An 18695-nucleotide genomic window follows, 5' to 3' on the forward strand; every position below is an offset into this window, starting at 1 on the left:
AAGATTCCAACACCTATGGCCATTTAGTTGTCAGTTCTTTTGTTGAACTGGTGGACAAGAAGGTATCGCACAAATCTGTCTGCAAGGACTGCACAAAGACTACTATTTGCCATCCATTCAAACAGCCACTGATGGCCATGACAGTAAAATCCTATCCTGTCCTCCTATTAGTCAGCATCTGGTTACTTACATGTCGTAACTGGTTTCTAGTTTACATTTTACTTGCTTCCATATGGGTACACCTTCAAATAAATTTCCTTGTGATCATGTTTGCAAGACTGCAAGAAGTGGCCAACAGCAAGATTACTAAACAAAACTGCAAAGTAAGCCAGAAAAGGTTTTATTTTATTAGGAATGGTACATTTAAACACATGTAAGACTTTGGGATTAATTTACATATTTTTCCAAAAACGTTTCCCTTCTTGAACAATACAGAAGTTAAAAAAAAAAATCTAATTCCAAATTATAAGAACGAACAGTATTTGCAGTGGAAATTTCTATCAATCAAAATAACTGTGCATTCGGGAGATTTAAAGAAGTTATCCTCTTTATGCCTTAACATGATTTACTTTTTCTGTCACAACTGACTACACTCTTCCTGGGATTTTTTTGCTGCTGTCTTTACTAAAATAACCTTCCTTTCCATCAAGACTATTGCTAGTCATACCCAAAAGTATGACACTGAATAATGTGTGTATGAAAGCTATGTCACTTTTATAAACATCAAAAACATGGACATGCATATTGACATTTCTGTGCAGTTTTATGGAGTCACTTGTCAAATAAGGCCTCTACGTACAATACCACATACTAGTGAATTACTGGAAAATTATTATAATGAATTCCCAATAATCCGGACATCTGGATGGTACGTCTCATTTTAACAGGAAAATCCAGCTTTCATTACTGCTTAACATTGTATTGATTCACTATCCAAATGAGCAATATTCAACTGACCAATGTGTATTCCTGAAAGTCTGTTGCAAATTAAGCATATTATCAAGGTCATTTAAAGCTGGAACTTAAACAGCCTGTCAAGCCAAGCAACGGGGTAAAAAAGTGAACTCTAAACTAAATTCAGCTGGTCCATTCATTCTCATACAGAAAAGTAGCCACAGAACCTTAAAGGAATAAAATCTATACTTCCTGTTCTTGGACTCAATACCAAGGACAAAAGCTAATGTAGTATTTTGGAAGTCAAAGGCCTTGGAGGTGGAGGGGAAAGTGGGGGGCAAGAGAGGGAGAAAGCAGCGTATTGTCTCATCCCATTACCTCAGCATTATGTGTACATAATATATCTATGATAGAAATGTTTACTAATAGCAGGGAAAAAAAAAATAAAAAAGACTTCCCACTCCAGACTTCACTGAAAGGAGAAAGCTGACAGCCCCTCCTCACAGAGATGGCCTATTTGATGACAGGCACTTTGGCAATGCAAGAGGAGGTTACCCTTTCGTCATGTTAACTCTTCCCCTCCCAGTTCTCATGTATAATTTGTCTCAAGTCTTCAAGAAACTTGAATCAAATTAAATGCATTAATACATCTCTAAGAGCAGGTTAACTACGGCTATGAGCAGAGCTCGATCTAGATCGAGATTTTCTTTTAGAAGAGGAGGGAGATGGGGAAGAAGCTAGCAAGCTGGAGCGGTGGCTTTTCTGGGAGCAACTCTTTTTAGGTGTACGACTGCGAGAACGAGACCGGGATCGAGATCGGGACCGGGATCGAGATCGGGACCTGGACCTGGACCTTGATCTTGACCTGGACCTGGACCGGCTGTCCGATCTGGAAGATCCTGTAGACCTGGACCTGCTGCGAGATCTTGAGTAACTCCTTGATCGAGATCTGCTTCTAGAGAAACACAAAAGCTGTAGTCTTACCTCCTACTAAATTTAAAATACTCAAATTCTCAGTGACTTTGTATGCACAGCACATCCATGTGAACATCTGAATGCGCTATGCACAGCATTCAGTTATTTCAGAGTGCTGCTAGATTTCTGTTATGCTCCATCACAACAGTATCTTCTTAGGCCAAGGCTAGCAGGAACTGCTAGCCTTGACATTCTCTGCTAGCTTGGCAAAATATGAACTGCCTAATAAAAGACACTTTCCTCCCAGCAGAGGTGGGAGGAGACCAACAAATTTTTAGCCATTTATCGAGAAAAGCACAGAAATGAAAATTCATACCCATCGTATTTATTCTCTCTAGAAATGCCCATGTACATTAGTTTGGGGTTTCTTTCAAGATGCTAAAAAAAAAAAAAAAATCTCTAAAGGCATGGTACACCAGCACACTTTAAGGCCTGAGAGTTTGACACCTTCTCTAGTTATGCATCCCTTTTCTTATGAAAAGAAATGGATTTGTTTTTAAGAGAGACAATGAGAGAGACGCAGCTAACATTTTTTTAATGACTGAATGGCAGAACTGCTTTGGGTATAATGCAAGCAAGCTAACTGTTTTTCTTTTATTTTCATGAAAAAGCTGGCTTTCACAACTATCTGAGAGACATTTCACAGGACTGTGAAGCAGCTTTCCATTAAAATAAAAGGCTTTTAATAACAAAATTCATAGGTTTTTTAGAAGTCCTTTCATTTAATACCAAGTTCTATTGTTAAAAAAAAAAGTTCCTTACTCTCACCTGAAAGTGTTCGATTTACCCTGTTTTCAGCAAGTTAGTTCTTATCTAAATCTGTTTACACTGCTAGAAAGTGGTTCTGTGCAGTGATATTTAGCTTGGGGCCAAAGAATTAGATAATAAAACTTTGGCATCGATACTACCCAAATCCATGCTCTCAGCAGAATTTTATCAGGTCAGGTGACATACCTATGCCTTCTGTGATCTTCAGTCAGTTTAATTCTGCGTCCATTAAGCTCAGTGCCATCCAATTTTTCCAGTGCGCTCTTCATATCACTGTAAGACGCAAATTCCACAACCCTGTATACCATCAGGAAAAAAAACAAAGTTTCAGAGAAACTTAAAAGCAAGGAGAACAAGTTTGGGCCTTTTCCTATCTGTTGAGTCACAGCTTGATGTTTTATCTTCTGAAAGCTAATTTTTAACTTGGTTAACAGGAAAATATGACACTAACAGTCACAGCCATCCATACCTTCCACATCTTCTTAAACATTACCAGAACTCTCATCTGCAACGAGATGGGAGAAAATCCAGGAAGCTACACAAACCTGTACCAGCTGAGGAAGTACCTTTCAGTCCTCCACTACATTGCATTCTAAAGCTGTCCAAGAAAGAAAATAAACTTGCAGACTCTCCTGTCCCATTTAGATTTTTAACAGTGAATAGAAAAATCTCCTCTTTGTTTTTTTAATTTGTTTTCCCCTCAAAAAAGTCTAAGTTGCATTTGCTTGCAGTGGACCTAGAGCACTGGTTTGCCAGCACAGACACTATAATCATACTTTCCTCTCTCCTGCCTTGTTATGCATGACCTTTGTAGTCTGCAGAATTAAGAATGGAGAGCAGGCAACGAGGTATTCCTTATGGAGATTGGTTATGTTCATTTCCCATGACTTTGTTGAACCAGTGCAAAGCAGCCACAGACAGGAGGTATTCTAGCCTCAGGAGTCAGATCATAAATGATTATACATAAATAACTCTAAGTTAAAGACAGCAGAACTCAACTGTTGAAAGGTATTCTCCCTCCCCTTTCTGCTTTGACACAGTTTTCATAGCAGAGAGTACAGACTGAGTTCAATACCACTTCTGAACTCCTACTTACTGACTGTGTTTTGGTTTTTGGTGGTTTGTTGGTGGGTTTTTTTGAATTGGAGAAATTTCAGCATCTAAGCCACATCATAGATTTATGTTTCATTTCTTCTATATTACAAGGATAATTTTGCCTTTAACAGTTTCAGGTATCGTACAGATTTAGACACAAAATGAACTCACCCTTCATTCCTGTTGTTTCTGTGTGCATCCACATAAGTGACCTCCCCTGCCTTTCTCATGACATCTTTCAAGTCCTGCAGCAAAAGTTAACATTTTAGCCTTAAACAGGACAGAAATGAGTCAGCTACCAGTAATACTCCCCTAAAACTTTCTCTGCTAAAACTGCTTAATGCTTTTATACTTCTATACATATAGAAATACGTATAATTCAGAAAAAAGTTTCTGAAACAGCCTGTGTAATAGCAGCTGCATATAGAAAGGATCCCTCATTTTTACAACTATAGTGAATAAAATACTGCTTTTAAAATAATCCTGTATCCCAAACCAGCTGTTAAGAAAACACAATGCAATACTTAAAATACCAATGTATGCACTAAAATCAGAACTATAACAGATGAAAAGCAACATAGTATTAAATGCAGATTTTCATGACTAGCAGCCCACTTAAATGACAATCCAATATATGTAGACAAATTCATTCTATATGCTCACCTCCCCAAACTTCACAGCACAATTAAAAGCAAAAAGGTGCAATTACTATATAATTAATAATTTTACAAAGGGAAAAGTTTTCTTATATTTCACTTGAATATCTCTCACACTGCAGTACCACATCAATAGACACCCTTGTATTTAACTTAATAGAGGCTAAACACGCAGACACTGTAAAATTACTTGCTCAGCAATAGGATAAAGTACAAACAAATAATGTAAAAGGTCACTAAAAAGCTAAACATTTGTATAAGTTAAAGCAGTACTTTTACCAAACAGTATCTGGCATTTTATAATCCCAGACTACTTACCGCAACATGCCACAAGTGGCAGATGATATAAGAAGGTACCTTAAGCAAAGAGTTGCTTGTCCAATACCTAGCTGGCCAAGAGGAACTCTCTTACATGAGAAAGGCAGAGTGATGGCTCATAGCAATATGCTTCACGGAGGTACCAGGGGCCCTGAAAGCACTGGACATAGTCTCCAGTCTCCAGAAGTGGCTAAAGAACCCGAGGATGATCTGTGCTAGCCAATCGAGATCAAACCCAGGCAAACCAAGATCTAGATCGCCAAAAAACAGGAGTGTCATAGGAACCAAAAGGAAAATTCAGAACAGGCCAAACCCTAGAATTTCAGCCACTAGAAAACCCGCAAATCTTTGGTTCTTTTTCCTCCACACAAGAAAAATGAGGGTTAACCAAATAAAGATTGTTAGAAGAGGTTCAAAATGCACTTGGTTAGAAATATGCTTAAGGAAGAAAAGACTACAAAACAAAAAGCCAAGAAAAACTTTAGAACATTTGCCACAGAATATAAGAAGGCTTAGTTTTATCTAATCTTTTAATTAAAATTAAATCATTTAAAAAACTGGCATACACAAACTAGTAGACATTTTCCTTGCTTCACATGTGCTTAACACAAAGAAACCTTAACAGCAAATGAAAAATGGACCCTACAGCACCATTAAAAGTAACACTTCAACCTCAGTATGTTTATCTCAATCTAGAGATGCCCTGGTTTCGGCTGGGATAGAGTTAATTTTCTTCCTAGTAGCTGGTATAGTGTTGTGGTTTGGATTTAGTATGAGACTGATGTTGATAACACACTGATGTTTTCAGTTGTTGCTAAGTAGTGTTTAGACCAAGTCAGGGATTTTTCAGCTTCTCATGCCCAGCCAGCAAGAAGGCTGGAGGGACACAAGAAGCTGGGAGGCGACATAGCCAGGGCAGCTGACCCAAACTGGCCAAAGGGGTATTCCATACCATGGGATGCCATGTCCAGAAGAACAAAATTTTGGCTCTGCTCAAGTCAATGAGAGCTTAACCAGACCAGGACTGGTAAGTCAAAAGGAAGTTAGAAAATGTTAATCTACATAATTATTTTTTAATTCAATAACTTTAGGCTTTAAAATTGAGCCCCCCCCCCAACTTGCCACACTAGATGCTGAATCCTAAGGATCATCATCATGAAACATCATTTGTAATAGTAATGTCAACATGACTTAAGATGCCAACATTATTGATCAAAAGAGAGAAGTGTGCATGTGTTATAAAGCTCAACAGAGTATTTGCTATTATTAGGGGAATGTTTTAAAGTTATCTGATTTTACTTAACCAGTGGCACAGTTGGATTTTATCCTAAATTTACTGTTCTGGTTCACCTTAAACAGCACAAGAATACCCTGTTGTCCTTAGCGGCAAAGGAAAATAAGGTGTAGGACAACCATAAACAGGAAAAACACATATTAAAAATTACATCTTCATGTAACACAGATCTACTTTTCCCAACTGCTTGAAAATTCACAGACACTGAAGAACTAATGAGGGTGGTTGGAAAGCTCTGAACATGCAGAAATACGTTTGCTAAAATAAGGAGAATTCTGATAGTTTGTCTAATTCTGATAGTTTGTCTACTACTTAGATATGAGATTATCTACTAACAATATAGTCAAAAATTTGAGGAAACTGATCTGAATACAAATTTTATTTGTGGTTTGGTTGGTTTGGTTTTTTTTAAACATCCCAGCACAATAACTTTTAAAGGAGACAGAAGTTCTCAAAGCACGGGGATCTGCACGCACCAAAGATGAAATTATGTGCGTTAAGTTTTAAAGCAAGGTTCCATATTGATTGTGCTTGCTAGAAGCTCAGGAGTTAAGAAGAATAATGCCACTACTGTTAATGTATTAGCTCTTTTAATCTGTTGTGTAAGTAGCATAGTTAAAAGTTAAAACGCTAGTCAGTATCAAAGCAGTACAGCTCCAAAACAAAATGAGGCTTGCATATGGATGTTAGCTTCAAATGATTTCTATTTAGGCAGGTATCAAGAAGTAAAGTCTCTTATGCTAACTTATGATATATTTAAGAGAGTCATTAAACATTTAATTAGAATCCTAAAGATTCATCAGTATGAGATCTGAATTGGGTGGGCTTCAGTCTAAAATGGTAAGTACACACAAAGCCATTATAAATATTCACAAGTAAAATAAAGTTACAGAAACATTAAATTTTTTTTCAAGTTAACACTAAACAGCATTATAGGATTTATTCTCCTTAATGCTCCATTCTAGCTTACTTCTCTGGTCCCTACTGTCATTTCCAAGCGTTGTGTTCTATAACAAGCTCTTCATATACATAACTGCATAGCATACCCAGAAGATACTCAGATGAAATCCACTTGCTCATCACATCAACTCAGAAGTTGGTTTTTTTAGTTATTCAATAATTAACACAACTGTACAATTATGAACCTTTTGAACCTGTCACGCAGAAGATAAACAAACCTAGTTCAACTGTTTATCTGCATGGACTGTACCCAAGCTCTTATGAAACACATCAGCAGAGCTCCAGGCAAGCCAAACAGCCTCCTCATGCGGATTTAGCTGCAAGACCAAGGCTTTGAACATTCAACATGTTCTACTGCATCTTTCAGTACACTAATTAAAGTCTCTTTATTCAAAGAATATAAAGGTTAATGAACAAGACTGAACTCCACTGTTCACTCACCTTTTCTAAATAGCATCTGTTGCTATGCCCTTAAAAAGTAAACTTTCTATAGACTGTATACTACACAGAACACAACTAAAGGAATTACTACATGGTTATTCTGTTAAAAGCCAGCTAAAGATTAGCAAAACATAAGCAAGGGGTGCAAAAATAATTAAGAAAGGTGGTAAGAAAGCTTCAAAACACAATTACTCAAAGTTTGAGTTTTTTAAAAAGTATGTACAGCAAGCATACTTTATACAGTAGCTTTCTTAAGATTCCCTTTATTAATGACATATTACCAGACTTCTCATCATGCATCATGTCACAAAAATATTTTGCAAAACATAAGAAAAGACCATAAATTTCATTCAGAACAAAGGCATGCACTTCTAGGTATAACAATACAAAAGGATGACATAGTTTGCATGGATGCTATGCTTCAATAATTTAGAAACAATCTAGAGATTTCAAAAGGGTTATCAGCTCCCAATTATAAAATCTAGTTATAGAACTATTCACACAGATGTGAAACAGAAGACTTCTGTGTTTGAATGGTAATTTTTAGCAATTACTGAAGCTTTTTTGCCTTTTTTTCTTACTTGGGTTAAATATTTATGATGGCTTTATTAAGAAATTAGCCTGAGAGCAGTCTACTTCCAGGGTAGGAAAATAAGGTGTAAAAAAAGAGGGTAAGATGTTAACTCACCTGCCAGCTGATACGGGATGAAAGGTTTTCAACTATGATCCTGTGTTCAGTACGAACAGGAGGTCCATACCGGCTAGAAGAGTTCAGAAGGGAAAAAAAAAAAAAAAAAAAAACGAAAAAGTTTCCAGTGTAAGGAATTTAGAACTTAAGAAATCTGATGTTTTCTATAGTTTGCTGAGAGAGTTAAGTATTTTCCTTGTTGCTGGACTGCAGTTTGATTCTCCCTAGTCAAGGATATATTTAAGAGTCCACTACAAGAAGAGAGCTGTTACAAGGGGATTAAAAAGGATTTTGATGAAGAACTTTATACCAAGGCAGTCAATATAGCTGCCATTTTTTCTAAATACACTGAAATAAGTGCCTAGTAGAATGAAAATAATGTAAAGAGAATTATTTTAATTTTGGTATTTGACAGGCTTGGCTCACACATACAGTTTTGGAGGTTATTCATGTAAAGGGCAACTTCTAAAAATTTTTTTTTCGTTGGTAGGATAAATTCTGTTTCATGTCAGGGAGACAGAAGGCACAATTCAAAGGCATCTTAGTTTATGCTTCTAAATTCCAAATCACTTGTTAATATTCATAAATGCCTCCATGACCTATATTAGATATTTTTGTGGGTAGAAATATTCTTATTTTAGTAAAATGAGAGCTAGATAACTGGTTGCCCTGAAATAACAGTGGCAGTTTACAGTTCCTGAATGAAAGCCAATGCTGTTCACTTAACCAAAAATTAAAGACCCTCTCAAAAATGAAAATGTGGCACGAAAATGTTCATACAGAAAAGAGTAAGACATCTGGAAAGAATACTGTCCTTGCAGGTCATTTCTGTTCTCAATCCTAGTCATTCTGAATCCAAAGGGATCTAAGAACTATGGAAAAAGATATGCCAGCCTTTTGATAAGTAATGCAGGATTCTAACAATGGCACTACTTTGTATTACTACAAAAAGATTCAAGAATCAAGAACACTGACCTTAGAGAAAATTATTCTCATCTTCTCCTCCCATAGAAACATAATCCTAAATTGTGCGTATTGATTTGTACACTGAAGCATAGGCAATTTCATTTCAGTGCATACCTCAAAGTGTCCCAATTTTTTTCAGAACATCCAGATCTTCCAGGCATTTAAACAGAGGTCCCAGAGTCCCAAAACTGGCAGGCTGAGTCTCATTTTTCCATTATTGCAAACCGCAGTCTCTTCCTGTCTGGCATCGGCAGTCTGACGTCATGAACATGACTACAACGTCAGATGCCCACGACCTTCAATCACACTTCCTACTTTAAAAGTCCACTTTTAGCCTGGACCTCGGACCAATTATACCGCATCAAGGTTACTGCCACTAAAGAAAAAATAATCTAATTAGCATACTTGCATATGCAAATTAGATGTTCCAGACACTGGTTTGTAATTGGCAGCAATTCTGACTTTGAAACAAATGCAGAGGTTTATGTCAGTTAAGTCTTCGTCTTTCTTCCAAACTCTACTCTGCATAGGCCACAGCTATAAATGTTTCTACAGAGTAAATTATTCCATACATACTTACTTCACACAGGTAGATATAAAAGTACAAAGATGTAATGTGTAGTTGTTTGGTGGAATATATGCAAATCATCTGCGGAACTTTCACAAGCACCACTGCAAGTTGGTGTAAGGTTCACCACTGGCTCAAATCACTAAAAGTGAACAACTTCACAAATACTGTATGTCCACTACAGGTATTCTAGATATGAGCTACATCCCATTTTTCAGATTCCACTATCAGACAGAGGCTCTCCTTCAGCAAGGCACCTGCTTGGTCAGCAAACTTAGTCAGTTGGTATTTAAACACTTCTCACATGCTAGTATGTTGTGTCCTAACATTGTTTCTCAAATACAGTTCCTTTTGTATGCTGTGCTGAAGTAAGCATTTTGATAACCATACAACTGGAAATGTGAAAGCTTGGTTAGATGGTAAATACCTTGAACTATTATTCTACAATAATTCTACTTAGCCTGTAAGCTCAGTTTAATGACAAAAGCCTCAGTAGAGAAGCTCTGGCATTTTTCTTGATTTAGTCTTTAAAAACAGCCAATCCAACTGCAGCATTACTCCTTCACATCATTTACACAACAGTAGGAAGCAAGACCAACGTAGTGCCTACAACATGGAGAGGGAGCATTTCATAACAGGTTTGTGAACCTCTGCGAGCCAGTCAAACTGCTTTAAAATCCACATTCTCCTCAGCCAGAGGAGGTAAATAATAGTAATGGACCTCCAAGGTTTGAGAACATAAAAGTTCTTTCATGAAGCTATACAAGGAAACAGAACTGGATCTCTAAATCCGACCACAAGAAGAAAACAGCATTTCCATACAGTTCTTCAGTTAGTGTGTTTGTAGAAAACAGAGTCCAGACCACCTACCTAGATCCACTCTGCGACTGGTAATAACTGAACCGTTGTGGGAATCTGCCCCTTCCTCTTCGGGCTCGAGCATGCTCAATTGTAACCCTTACAATAGGAACAAAACAAAACAAACAAAAAATAAAACACAAACTTCAAGTATTTGACAGTGACTTAAATCTTTTGCAACTGGAAGCACATGTGCACTAACAAGAATTATCTTGCCCTTGCAAGCAATGATTTATAACACAGTCACTGGCATTTCTTAAAGAGCCAGAACAGTGGTATTCTCTTGTCTCATTCATCTCCCTCAGACTTTCATGAAAATTGTCATGGGTCTGTAATTCAGACTGAAACAATTAAATTTGCTCAGCCAGAACCCAAGAGTAATCACAGAGGGAAAAGAGTACCAAAATAAGTAACAACAACCTAATGACATAAACCCAGCTTCCACAGTCAAAACAAAAATTACTGTAATGTACAATAACTATAGTCCACATTGTTGCAAACTGAAGAGCAAAACTCCAAATGATGAGAGGCTATCATCGACTTAATTTCTGAAGTCAACAGACAGATAAATAACAAACAAGTTAAATTCATTTTTACTAATATTTCTAGTGAGAAGACCTTGAGTTAGCTTTTAAGGAGAAGTGGAGAAAACAGTCAGCCCTGCTCCAAACCACCCCTCCTCCAGCCCCAAACTAATTTTGCCTTATGTAAGTCTGTAGCCAGGATCCCAATGAGTCTCTTTATCTAAAGTTATAGAAGGTGTATCCCATCACAGAGACACAAGAAACAGGTGTCAGAGCACAAGCTAATGCACCATATTTGAACGCAAAGCACTTTTGCTGTTCTTAAGGGAAATTATGGTATCACGCTTACCTTTCATCACACAACTCTTTACCATTTAGTTCATAAATTGCATCATCAGCATCCCTGTGGTCTTCAAATTCCTAGAAAGAAAATAGGAATAAAAAAGTATTTTCCCTTATAGCATACTCAAATGCTACAAAACACATTTTCTTTATAAATTTTACATTTCTGCAGCAAGTATCAGCCAGAACTTTGATCAGGGAAGCCGACTCCTAGTACATCTATGACTGAAAAGCCAAGATGTTCCCATTCATGATAATTTCTTCTCCCTCCACCCTGCAAACTCCTTCTGCCTTCCTCAGTTGTTTCAGTATAGCATTTGCAGAACCTATATAAAATAAATTAATTAAATGACCTGGTTTATTACAGAAATGTCTAAACTGCTTTTTGGGAGAGAAGTGGTGGGATTACTTCAAGGCATACAGTTTAAAACACAGCCCTACATACAGGGAAATCCTATATAACAGCACGAGCTGATCAACTGCAAACAAAAGCAGGAGAGCTGTGCACTCCCAAAACCCTCTTAAGAGTTCTGGGGCTGATTGAACTCTTACTGAATTGGCAAAGAAAGAGTAAACCTGAAAAAAAGCCCTTCTCATTTTTTTTCTGAGTGAATTCAGGTCACTAGTGTGGCAAAAAGGTACCTGTGTAAGAAGAGTAAGAAACATAAGCCCCTCTTCAGCAGTAGCCACCTGTGGGCCTGGATCAGCTATAATATGCAATTCCATATACTGCTGCAACAGAATCTGTTGCTTCACTTTTGGCAGCAATGCCGCTTTAGTCAGCCCGAGTAGCCTCTGCCCACTATCCAGCCCACCGGTTCTTGGCAAAGCTGTTCGTACAGCTCTGCAGGAAACTAGGTCAAGAAACCTATCCAGATGAAAAACAGCACACTGTGTGCAGGAGGTGGGGTGAAAAAGACAGTGTTATTTTTCAACTAGATCGGCTTCCCAGGTAGGTTCCTTATGTGGCTGAACAACTGTGGTAACACCATGTGAGGCAAGGGGAGAAAGGAAATAAATAAAGCAGTGAGAACAAGCAGCTGGGTAGGGACTGCTTGAACCAACAGTGTGGATGGAGAAAAAAAATTGTGGAACTGCAGCTTGAGAGCAATGAACAACAAAGAAACTTCTCTAGTTGAAGAAAGCGTTTGCATAACTATAAACAGCTTTTCAGAAGCAATACTGGCTTAAGCAACCTTCCCCCTTCTGCACTGAAATCTGTTTCACTACCAAGTGAACCGTCACACATCCTTGCATGATGATGCAAAAATTATCTTGAGAAAATTCATTTAGGCCTGGCATTTAAGATTATCAATAGTTAGCAATTACAACTCCCATGATTTCAGCTAGTTCCTAACAAACTGAACATCTGTAAGTCTGTCTAACTTTACATACTAGCTTTATGGTCTGAAGTTTGAAAATGTTCTGCACTGAAGTCTACAAAATTTAAGAAAATATAATTAGTTTCAAAGATCAAGCAATGATTTCAGTCAAGCACAATGAAACATACTTTTAACACTACAACAATGTTCAATCAAAATCACTTGGTTTTTTAAGAGATTTTATAAATACAGATTTTAAATAACCAAAACCAAAGATGAACCAACAGCCCATGACAGTGAGGTACCGCAAAAGATAATGCTATTCAATGTATTTATAAATGATCTGGATGACAGGACCAAGAGTACCCTCACCAATTTTGTGGCTGACACCAAAGTGGGAGGAGAAATAGATACACCAGAAGGAATAACTACCACACAGAGACCTTGACAGGCTGAAAGGTTAGGCCGACAAGAATCACAAGTTTTAATGGAAGATAAATGTGAAGTCCTGCACCTGGGATAGAATAATCCTAAGCAGCAGAACAGGCTGGGATCTGAGTGGCTGGAGTGTAGCTCTGCTGAAAAGGACGTGGAAATCCTTGTGGAGAGTCAGCTAAGCATGAGTCAGCAGTGTGGCCTTGCTGTAACGAAAGCAAACTGCGTCCTGGGCTGCATCAGTAAGAGTACAGCCAGCAGACCAAGCGATGTGATTATTCCACCCGACTTGGCATTTGTTAGGCCACACCTGGAACAATGTGTCCAGTTTTGGTCCCTCCAGCTCAAGAAAGACATTGAAAAATTGGAGTGGGACCAGCAGAGGGCCACCAAAACTGATCAGAAGGTTGGAGAACAAAGAAAGGCTGAGCGAGCTGTGTTTGTTCAGCCTGAAGAAAAGGCAGCTCAAAGGGGATCCAGTCAGAGTCTTCCAAAACCTAAAACACAGTTACAGAGATGACTCAAGTGCTTTCCTCATGTGGGTGCACAGTGACGGGATGACAGGTAAAGGGGGGAAAGTCTTGTTCAGACGTAAGGAAAAAATTCTTCATCATCAGAACAATTAAATTTTTTAGACAGAGTTATGGGGCAATTATTCAAGCTTATTAGTGAGCTCTGAAAAGAAAATGCTTCTGCTTAGGAACTGCAGAAGAGAGGAAGGAGGGTTGGCTGACTCATGTGCAGGAGTTGAACAGAAGTTGTTCCTGAATGAGTCAACAGCCCTGCCCAAGAAGAGAAGAGGAACGCTCAGGGAAAGGTGACTTGAGAAATAGCAGCAATTGGAAAGGATGCACTAAATAAACTCAGGCTCACATCTAGATCGGCCATTTACCTCCAGACTTTAAGGGGCAGGTATTTACCTAGAGGCAGGTATTTACCTACTGGCAGTCAACAAGAAGTAGCTCATACTGCAGGGCAATCAGGAACAAGCATGTGTAGGAGTCAAGAAGTAATACTTCAATGAAACTAAAGTAGGGAAAGCCTGGTTTTTTTTCTTTTCCCATAGCTTCACCCAAGGGACTCATCTTGGCAGAATGAATGGCAGGTAAGCCTGCCACAGTGCGAGGGCAGCATCAACCTTTCCAATTTGAACTCAGTGCTGCAGAACAGCTAATTCTCAGTTTTCAGAAGATAATAGTTAAGAAACAGGCTGATCCTGAGTCAACTTGGGAACCTGTAAAGCTGTAAAAATTTGGACAACAGTTTAGGAGTGTAGAGCTTTAGAAAGCAGTGGTAGGAAACTAAGATCCAATGAACTGTGCATTTCATTTACTAGTCTGACAGACACATACGCCCTGTGAACATATATTGATGGTGAATATGCCTAACTTTAGCTGCACAAGATTTAAAAGCTGTGCTGCTTAAATCCAACAACAAGCACCTATTACACCTGTTGTCTTAGCCAACCACTTTGCTTTTATGTCAGGCCATTATTCAGAGAGATGACCAAGCAGACTAGAAGGAGTGAGAGAGGAAAAATAAGTGGTTCTGTATAAACCCTTCTCCAGGTCAAGACTTTGCCAAGTTTTGTAATGCCGTAACAGGATATTTATACTGTCTTCAGACATAAGGGATAAAATTTAAATCCGTGGAAGACTATGATCAGACAATGTATTTAATGTTCAGACAATGTATTTAATGCAGCTAGAATATTACCAAGATTTTGAGCAAAACCTGGCCAAAACCAGGTAAAACTGTAATCCCAGCATCTGAAAAGGAGTCTGAAATGTATATTAATATTTTCCATTTCCCATTGGAACTATTATTCTCTTAAGCATCTTCCCTTCCTTGACATCAACCTAGCAAGGCGAGTACCTGCAAGCAAGAGAAAGGAAGACAAGGTATTACTTACCACAAATCCAAATCCATTTTTTAGATGGATTTCTCGTATGCGTCCATACCCTTTGAAGAATTTCTCCACATCCCGTTCCCGAGCGCGTGAGCTTAAGTGTCCAACAAAGACACGGCAGCCACTCATCTTAAGGTTGATGCTAAGAAGGAAAACAGCACTGTTTATTAGATTAACAAACTTAAAATAGAGTGATTAAGACCACTTTTGCATCTCAGAAATCTTGGTTAAATAGGATTTGATTTTATTGTCCTCCAGGTATGTATGTTAAAAATCCAATTCGCTATAGCCAGAGAAGTGAGAAAATCTTGTATTGCTGACTTCTAACAGAACCTACGCAGAACCCCCAGTTTTGTCCTTTTTAGTCATGTAAGCTAAAGACTTCTTGTATCTAAAATAACGTTTTGTTTGCTGTTAGGCTAACAAGGCTTTTGTATCACAGAACACGAAAAAAACCCACTTTATAAGCTCCAAGATGAATTTACTGGGCTAACAGCAGTAAAAAAAAGAACAAAACTGTTATCCTAATCATTGGAATAACAACATAAAACATTCTCAAGCTTTTGCTTTCACCTGAAAGAATTGCTGCAATAAAAGCTGTATTAGCATCCAAAAGATAAATGGTAGTCATCAAATTATTTGTACCAACCATAAAATACTTTAACAGTCTATCAAGTTATGAAGACAAAACATTTTGTTATTATGAGATTTCAATGATGGCAAAAACAAAGGCTATTTCAGATATTCAGATTTTCAAAACTGTCTACTGATCCAGGATACATAATTTGAGATATTTTTATGGAAGCTCCAGTGTTTACCTTGAGTATATCACTTTTTCAGTTTATGCGATTTAGAAATTAAGTTCTTATAACTGGAAAATATTAATTATTTGGCTCACTCAGTAAGCTGCTTGTCATACAAAAACCAAAGAATCCAAGCCCTAAGGAGAGGAAATACAACGTGATCTTGTATTACAATACTAGGTTGTAAAGCAGACAGAGCAAACTGACAACATATCAGTTAGCTGTGAAAGTAGTTCAAGACAATTTGGGTGCAGTATTTTGAATTAGCATGATTTACCTTCTGTGTTAACACCCATTAGGTTTCTATTGATTAGTTTCTTTACTTGGGCTCAATCTGCCATCAGAGAAGTGCCAGAACTTTGGAAGACTGGGTACTGGACTTCTCACCGGGGCGAGAGGTAGAAGTGTGACAGCACTTACTTAAGATTAGCCTAAACCGTCCCCCAACCACGATCTGAGGTGATGGCGATTTAACCACTTTCACGCAAAAAGTTTTGTGCTTCCCTTACCATGCTGCCTTTTATAACCATTCCTTCCTTTGTGCTCACACTTGCATTTTTATACCCACATGGAAATCCAGCTCAGAGGACTGATTCAGCTTCCTCGCAGAGCAGCTAGTTTTCCGACAGATTGTTTCCCTGATGCACCCTTACCACACAAACACTGGCAAGGCCAGCAGCTGCTATTAAGGGAAAGACAGGCCTTTGCAGAGGCAGGACAGACTTACATAACTATGTGCTCTAAAACACGGCAAGAACGGTCACTCTGGCAACAGCGCTCATTTTGGGAACGACACAGATTTGACAGATTAAAACGACTGCGTTCCTGCTGTTCAATGCTTTTAGTTCTTAGTTCCAGAAAAACAAGGTGGGGAGGAGAGGAATCACGGCAGGAAATGAAGGCGGGTTGGATGGAACCGACTGCCTGAGAAACTGTCACAGATACAACTATGGGGCGCAAACGATCTGCCCGTGCGTTATTTACTCAAACATCAGGGAGCACAATGGACGCGAGAGTCTGCACCGACACCTGCCGCTCGCAGAGCTTCACACGTTGTTCCTAGCACAATGCAACCGCGCTTGCTCACCGGTGGCTCCCAAGACACCACACGCCGTCGGAAGAGCACTCGGCAAGCACGGGCCCGCAGCGAACGACCATCTGCTCGCTCGCTCTTCTGAGAAGTCGCGACGGGACGGGGCTGCGCCAGGCTCGCCGCCTGCCGCCGGCGGGAGGACCCTCTCCTCGGGTTCACCGCCACCGAGGCCGAGGCCCACCCAGCCGGCGATCGCCCCTCGGGCTCTCCGCAGCGGACGCGAAAGCATTACACCCGCTCACCTCCGAACCCCGCCGGCTCCCGGCCATCCCTCGGAGCAGAACAGCCGGGGTCAGCCCTCCTCCCCTCCGCGAAGCCGCCACGAAGCGCGGCGTCCTCCGCCGCCCAGCTGCCGTCGCGCCTCGATTACCCAACGCCCGGCGGCCCCCCGCCGAGCGCCCGGCCCGGCGGCGCCAGCGAGGCCTCCGCGAGCGGCTTCCTTCCCCTCCGCCCGGCGCCGCCGCAAGAAAGGCCGGGCCCGGCCCGCTCCGGTCCGCCCCGCCCCGCAGCGGGGCCCGGCTGCCAGATCCCCGCTCGCAGCCCAACGCCCGACCCTCCGCCGGCCCTGCCGCCACCGAGCGAGCCGAGGAGGCGGCAGCCACTCACCGTCGCCGAGCGCTGAGTCCCGCGGGCCGTGAGGAAGCCGCTCTCGCCGGCCGCGGCGGCAATGGCTGCCTTGTTCCTACGAGAGACCGACACCGCCGCGCGCCCCCAACGGATGCTGCGCAACCGCCAACGCCCGACTCCAACTCCCAGCGTGCCCCGCGGCGGCCCGGCCGCGCCCCGCGCCGGCGGCGGCCGCCTGGCACCCTGGGAGCTGTAGGCGCTCGTTGGGACGGGCGCCGCGGGGGAGTTCGGCGGGGGCGGGCCGCGGCCCTGTCGGGGCGGGCCGCGGCCCTGTCAGGGCGAGCCGCCTAGGCCGGCGCCGTTGGGTCCGGGAGAGGCCGAGCGGGGGGGCTCCCGCCACGACCAGGCCCGGGCTGCGGGGCAGGAAGGCGCTGGGAGCCCGCCCTCGCCCTTGGAGCTCCCCGGAATAAATCGCGCTCCCTTCCCGAGGGAGCGGTGCTGGGCCTGTGCGACCCTGCCAACCTGCTGCCGTCCCCCGGCCGTTCTGCTTCAGGCTTTTGACCCGAGACATGGCCAAAAAAAAAAAGAACGAAAGATGGGCAGTCCGCAGCGGAGGGGCCGAGGCACGCGTGCAAAGAGTTCACCTTCAACGTGTTACACGACGCGTAACGGCTCGGCAGCTACACGAAAGTTGGCTGCGGCCAGCCCCTAACTACCACCTTCTTCTCCCCCTCAGCACGCAGAATTACGCTGCTTTGGATAAAACCCCGATACTGTTACTGTCGCTGACACCAGGGGGAAGCCTTGGGTGGGGAAAAGCGGCTGGTGAAGATGACAGGCTTGTACGGAGGTGCTAGGCAGAAGCAGTGTTTCCACGCGTGTACATGCAGCATGCTGCTTTTCTGGTTTATCAGTGGCTGAGATGTACTCATTTTATGGAATTCTTACAGTGTAATTCGTGACAGTTGACAGTGTGATGATCAAGACAAAAATTGTTACCCGTTTCTGCAGTATAGCATAGCTTGTTGAATCTTCACCGTCCTCAGCTTAAATGTGGCTTAAAATATAGGTACAGTTTGTTTTTCCTGTTTTTTCCCCTCGTCTGATAGCATCATGCCTGGATTTCCTGATTTGACTTGGAGCAAATAGCAAAGTTACATTTATGACATCACATGCTAGATTCAGGCATCGTTCAAATCTCTTGCCCTCTAATTATTCT

At 41.0% G+C, this 18695-nt stretch overlaps 1 protein-coding gene across 4 annotated transcripts; it reads right to left on the reverse strand.

Moving 5' to 3' along the window:
- Positions 1–324: 324 nt before the first annotated feature.
- Positions 325–17651, reverse strand: LOC104311301 (serine/arginine-rich splicing factor 5). 4 transcript variants are annotated; one of them, XM_069784201.1, is made up of 8 exons: positions 17516–17651; positions 15017–15155; positions 11355–11425; positions 10494–10580; positions 8090–8162; positions 3904–3977; positions 2824–2934; positions 325–1846 (listed from the first exon to the last, which is right to left on the reverse strand). In XM_069784201.1, exons 2-8 carry the CDS (start codon positions 15140–15142, stop codon positions 1558–1560), a joined length of 831 nt encoding a protein of 276 aa, XP_069640302.1. In that variant the 5' UTR covers positions 15143–15155; positions 17516–17651; the 3' UTR covers positions 325–1557. The 4 variants fall into 4 exon arrangements, with proteins under 4 accessions (XP_069640302.1, XP_069640300.1, XP_069640301.1 ...); XM_069784199.1 differs by having other exon boundaries at positions 325–1849; XM_069784200.1 differs by lacking the exon at positions 17516–17651 and adding an exon at positions 17152–17291 and having other exon boundaries at positions 325–1849.
- Between the last annotated feature and the right edge of the window lie 1044 nt (positions 17652–18695).

The sequence above is a fragment of the Haliaeetus albicilla genome, chromosome 5 (genome assembly GCF_947461875.1).
Source record: "Haliaeetus albicilla chromosome 5, bHalAlb1.1, whole genome shotgun sequence".
In the NCBI taxonomy this organism is placed as follows: Eukaryota; Metazoa; Chordata; class Aves; order Accipitriformes; family Accipitridae; genus Haliaeetus; species Haliaeetus albicilla.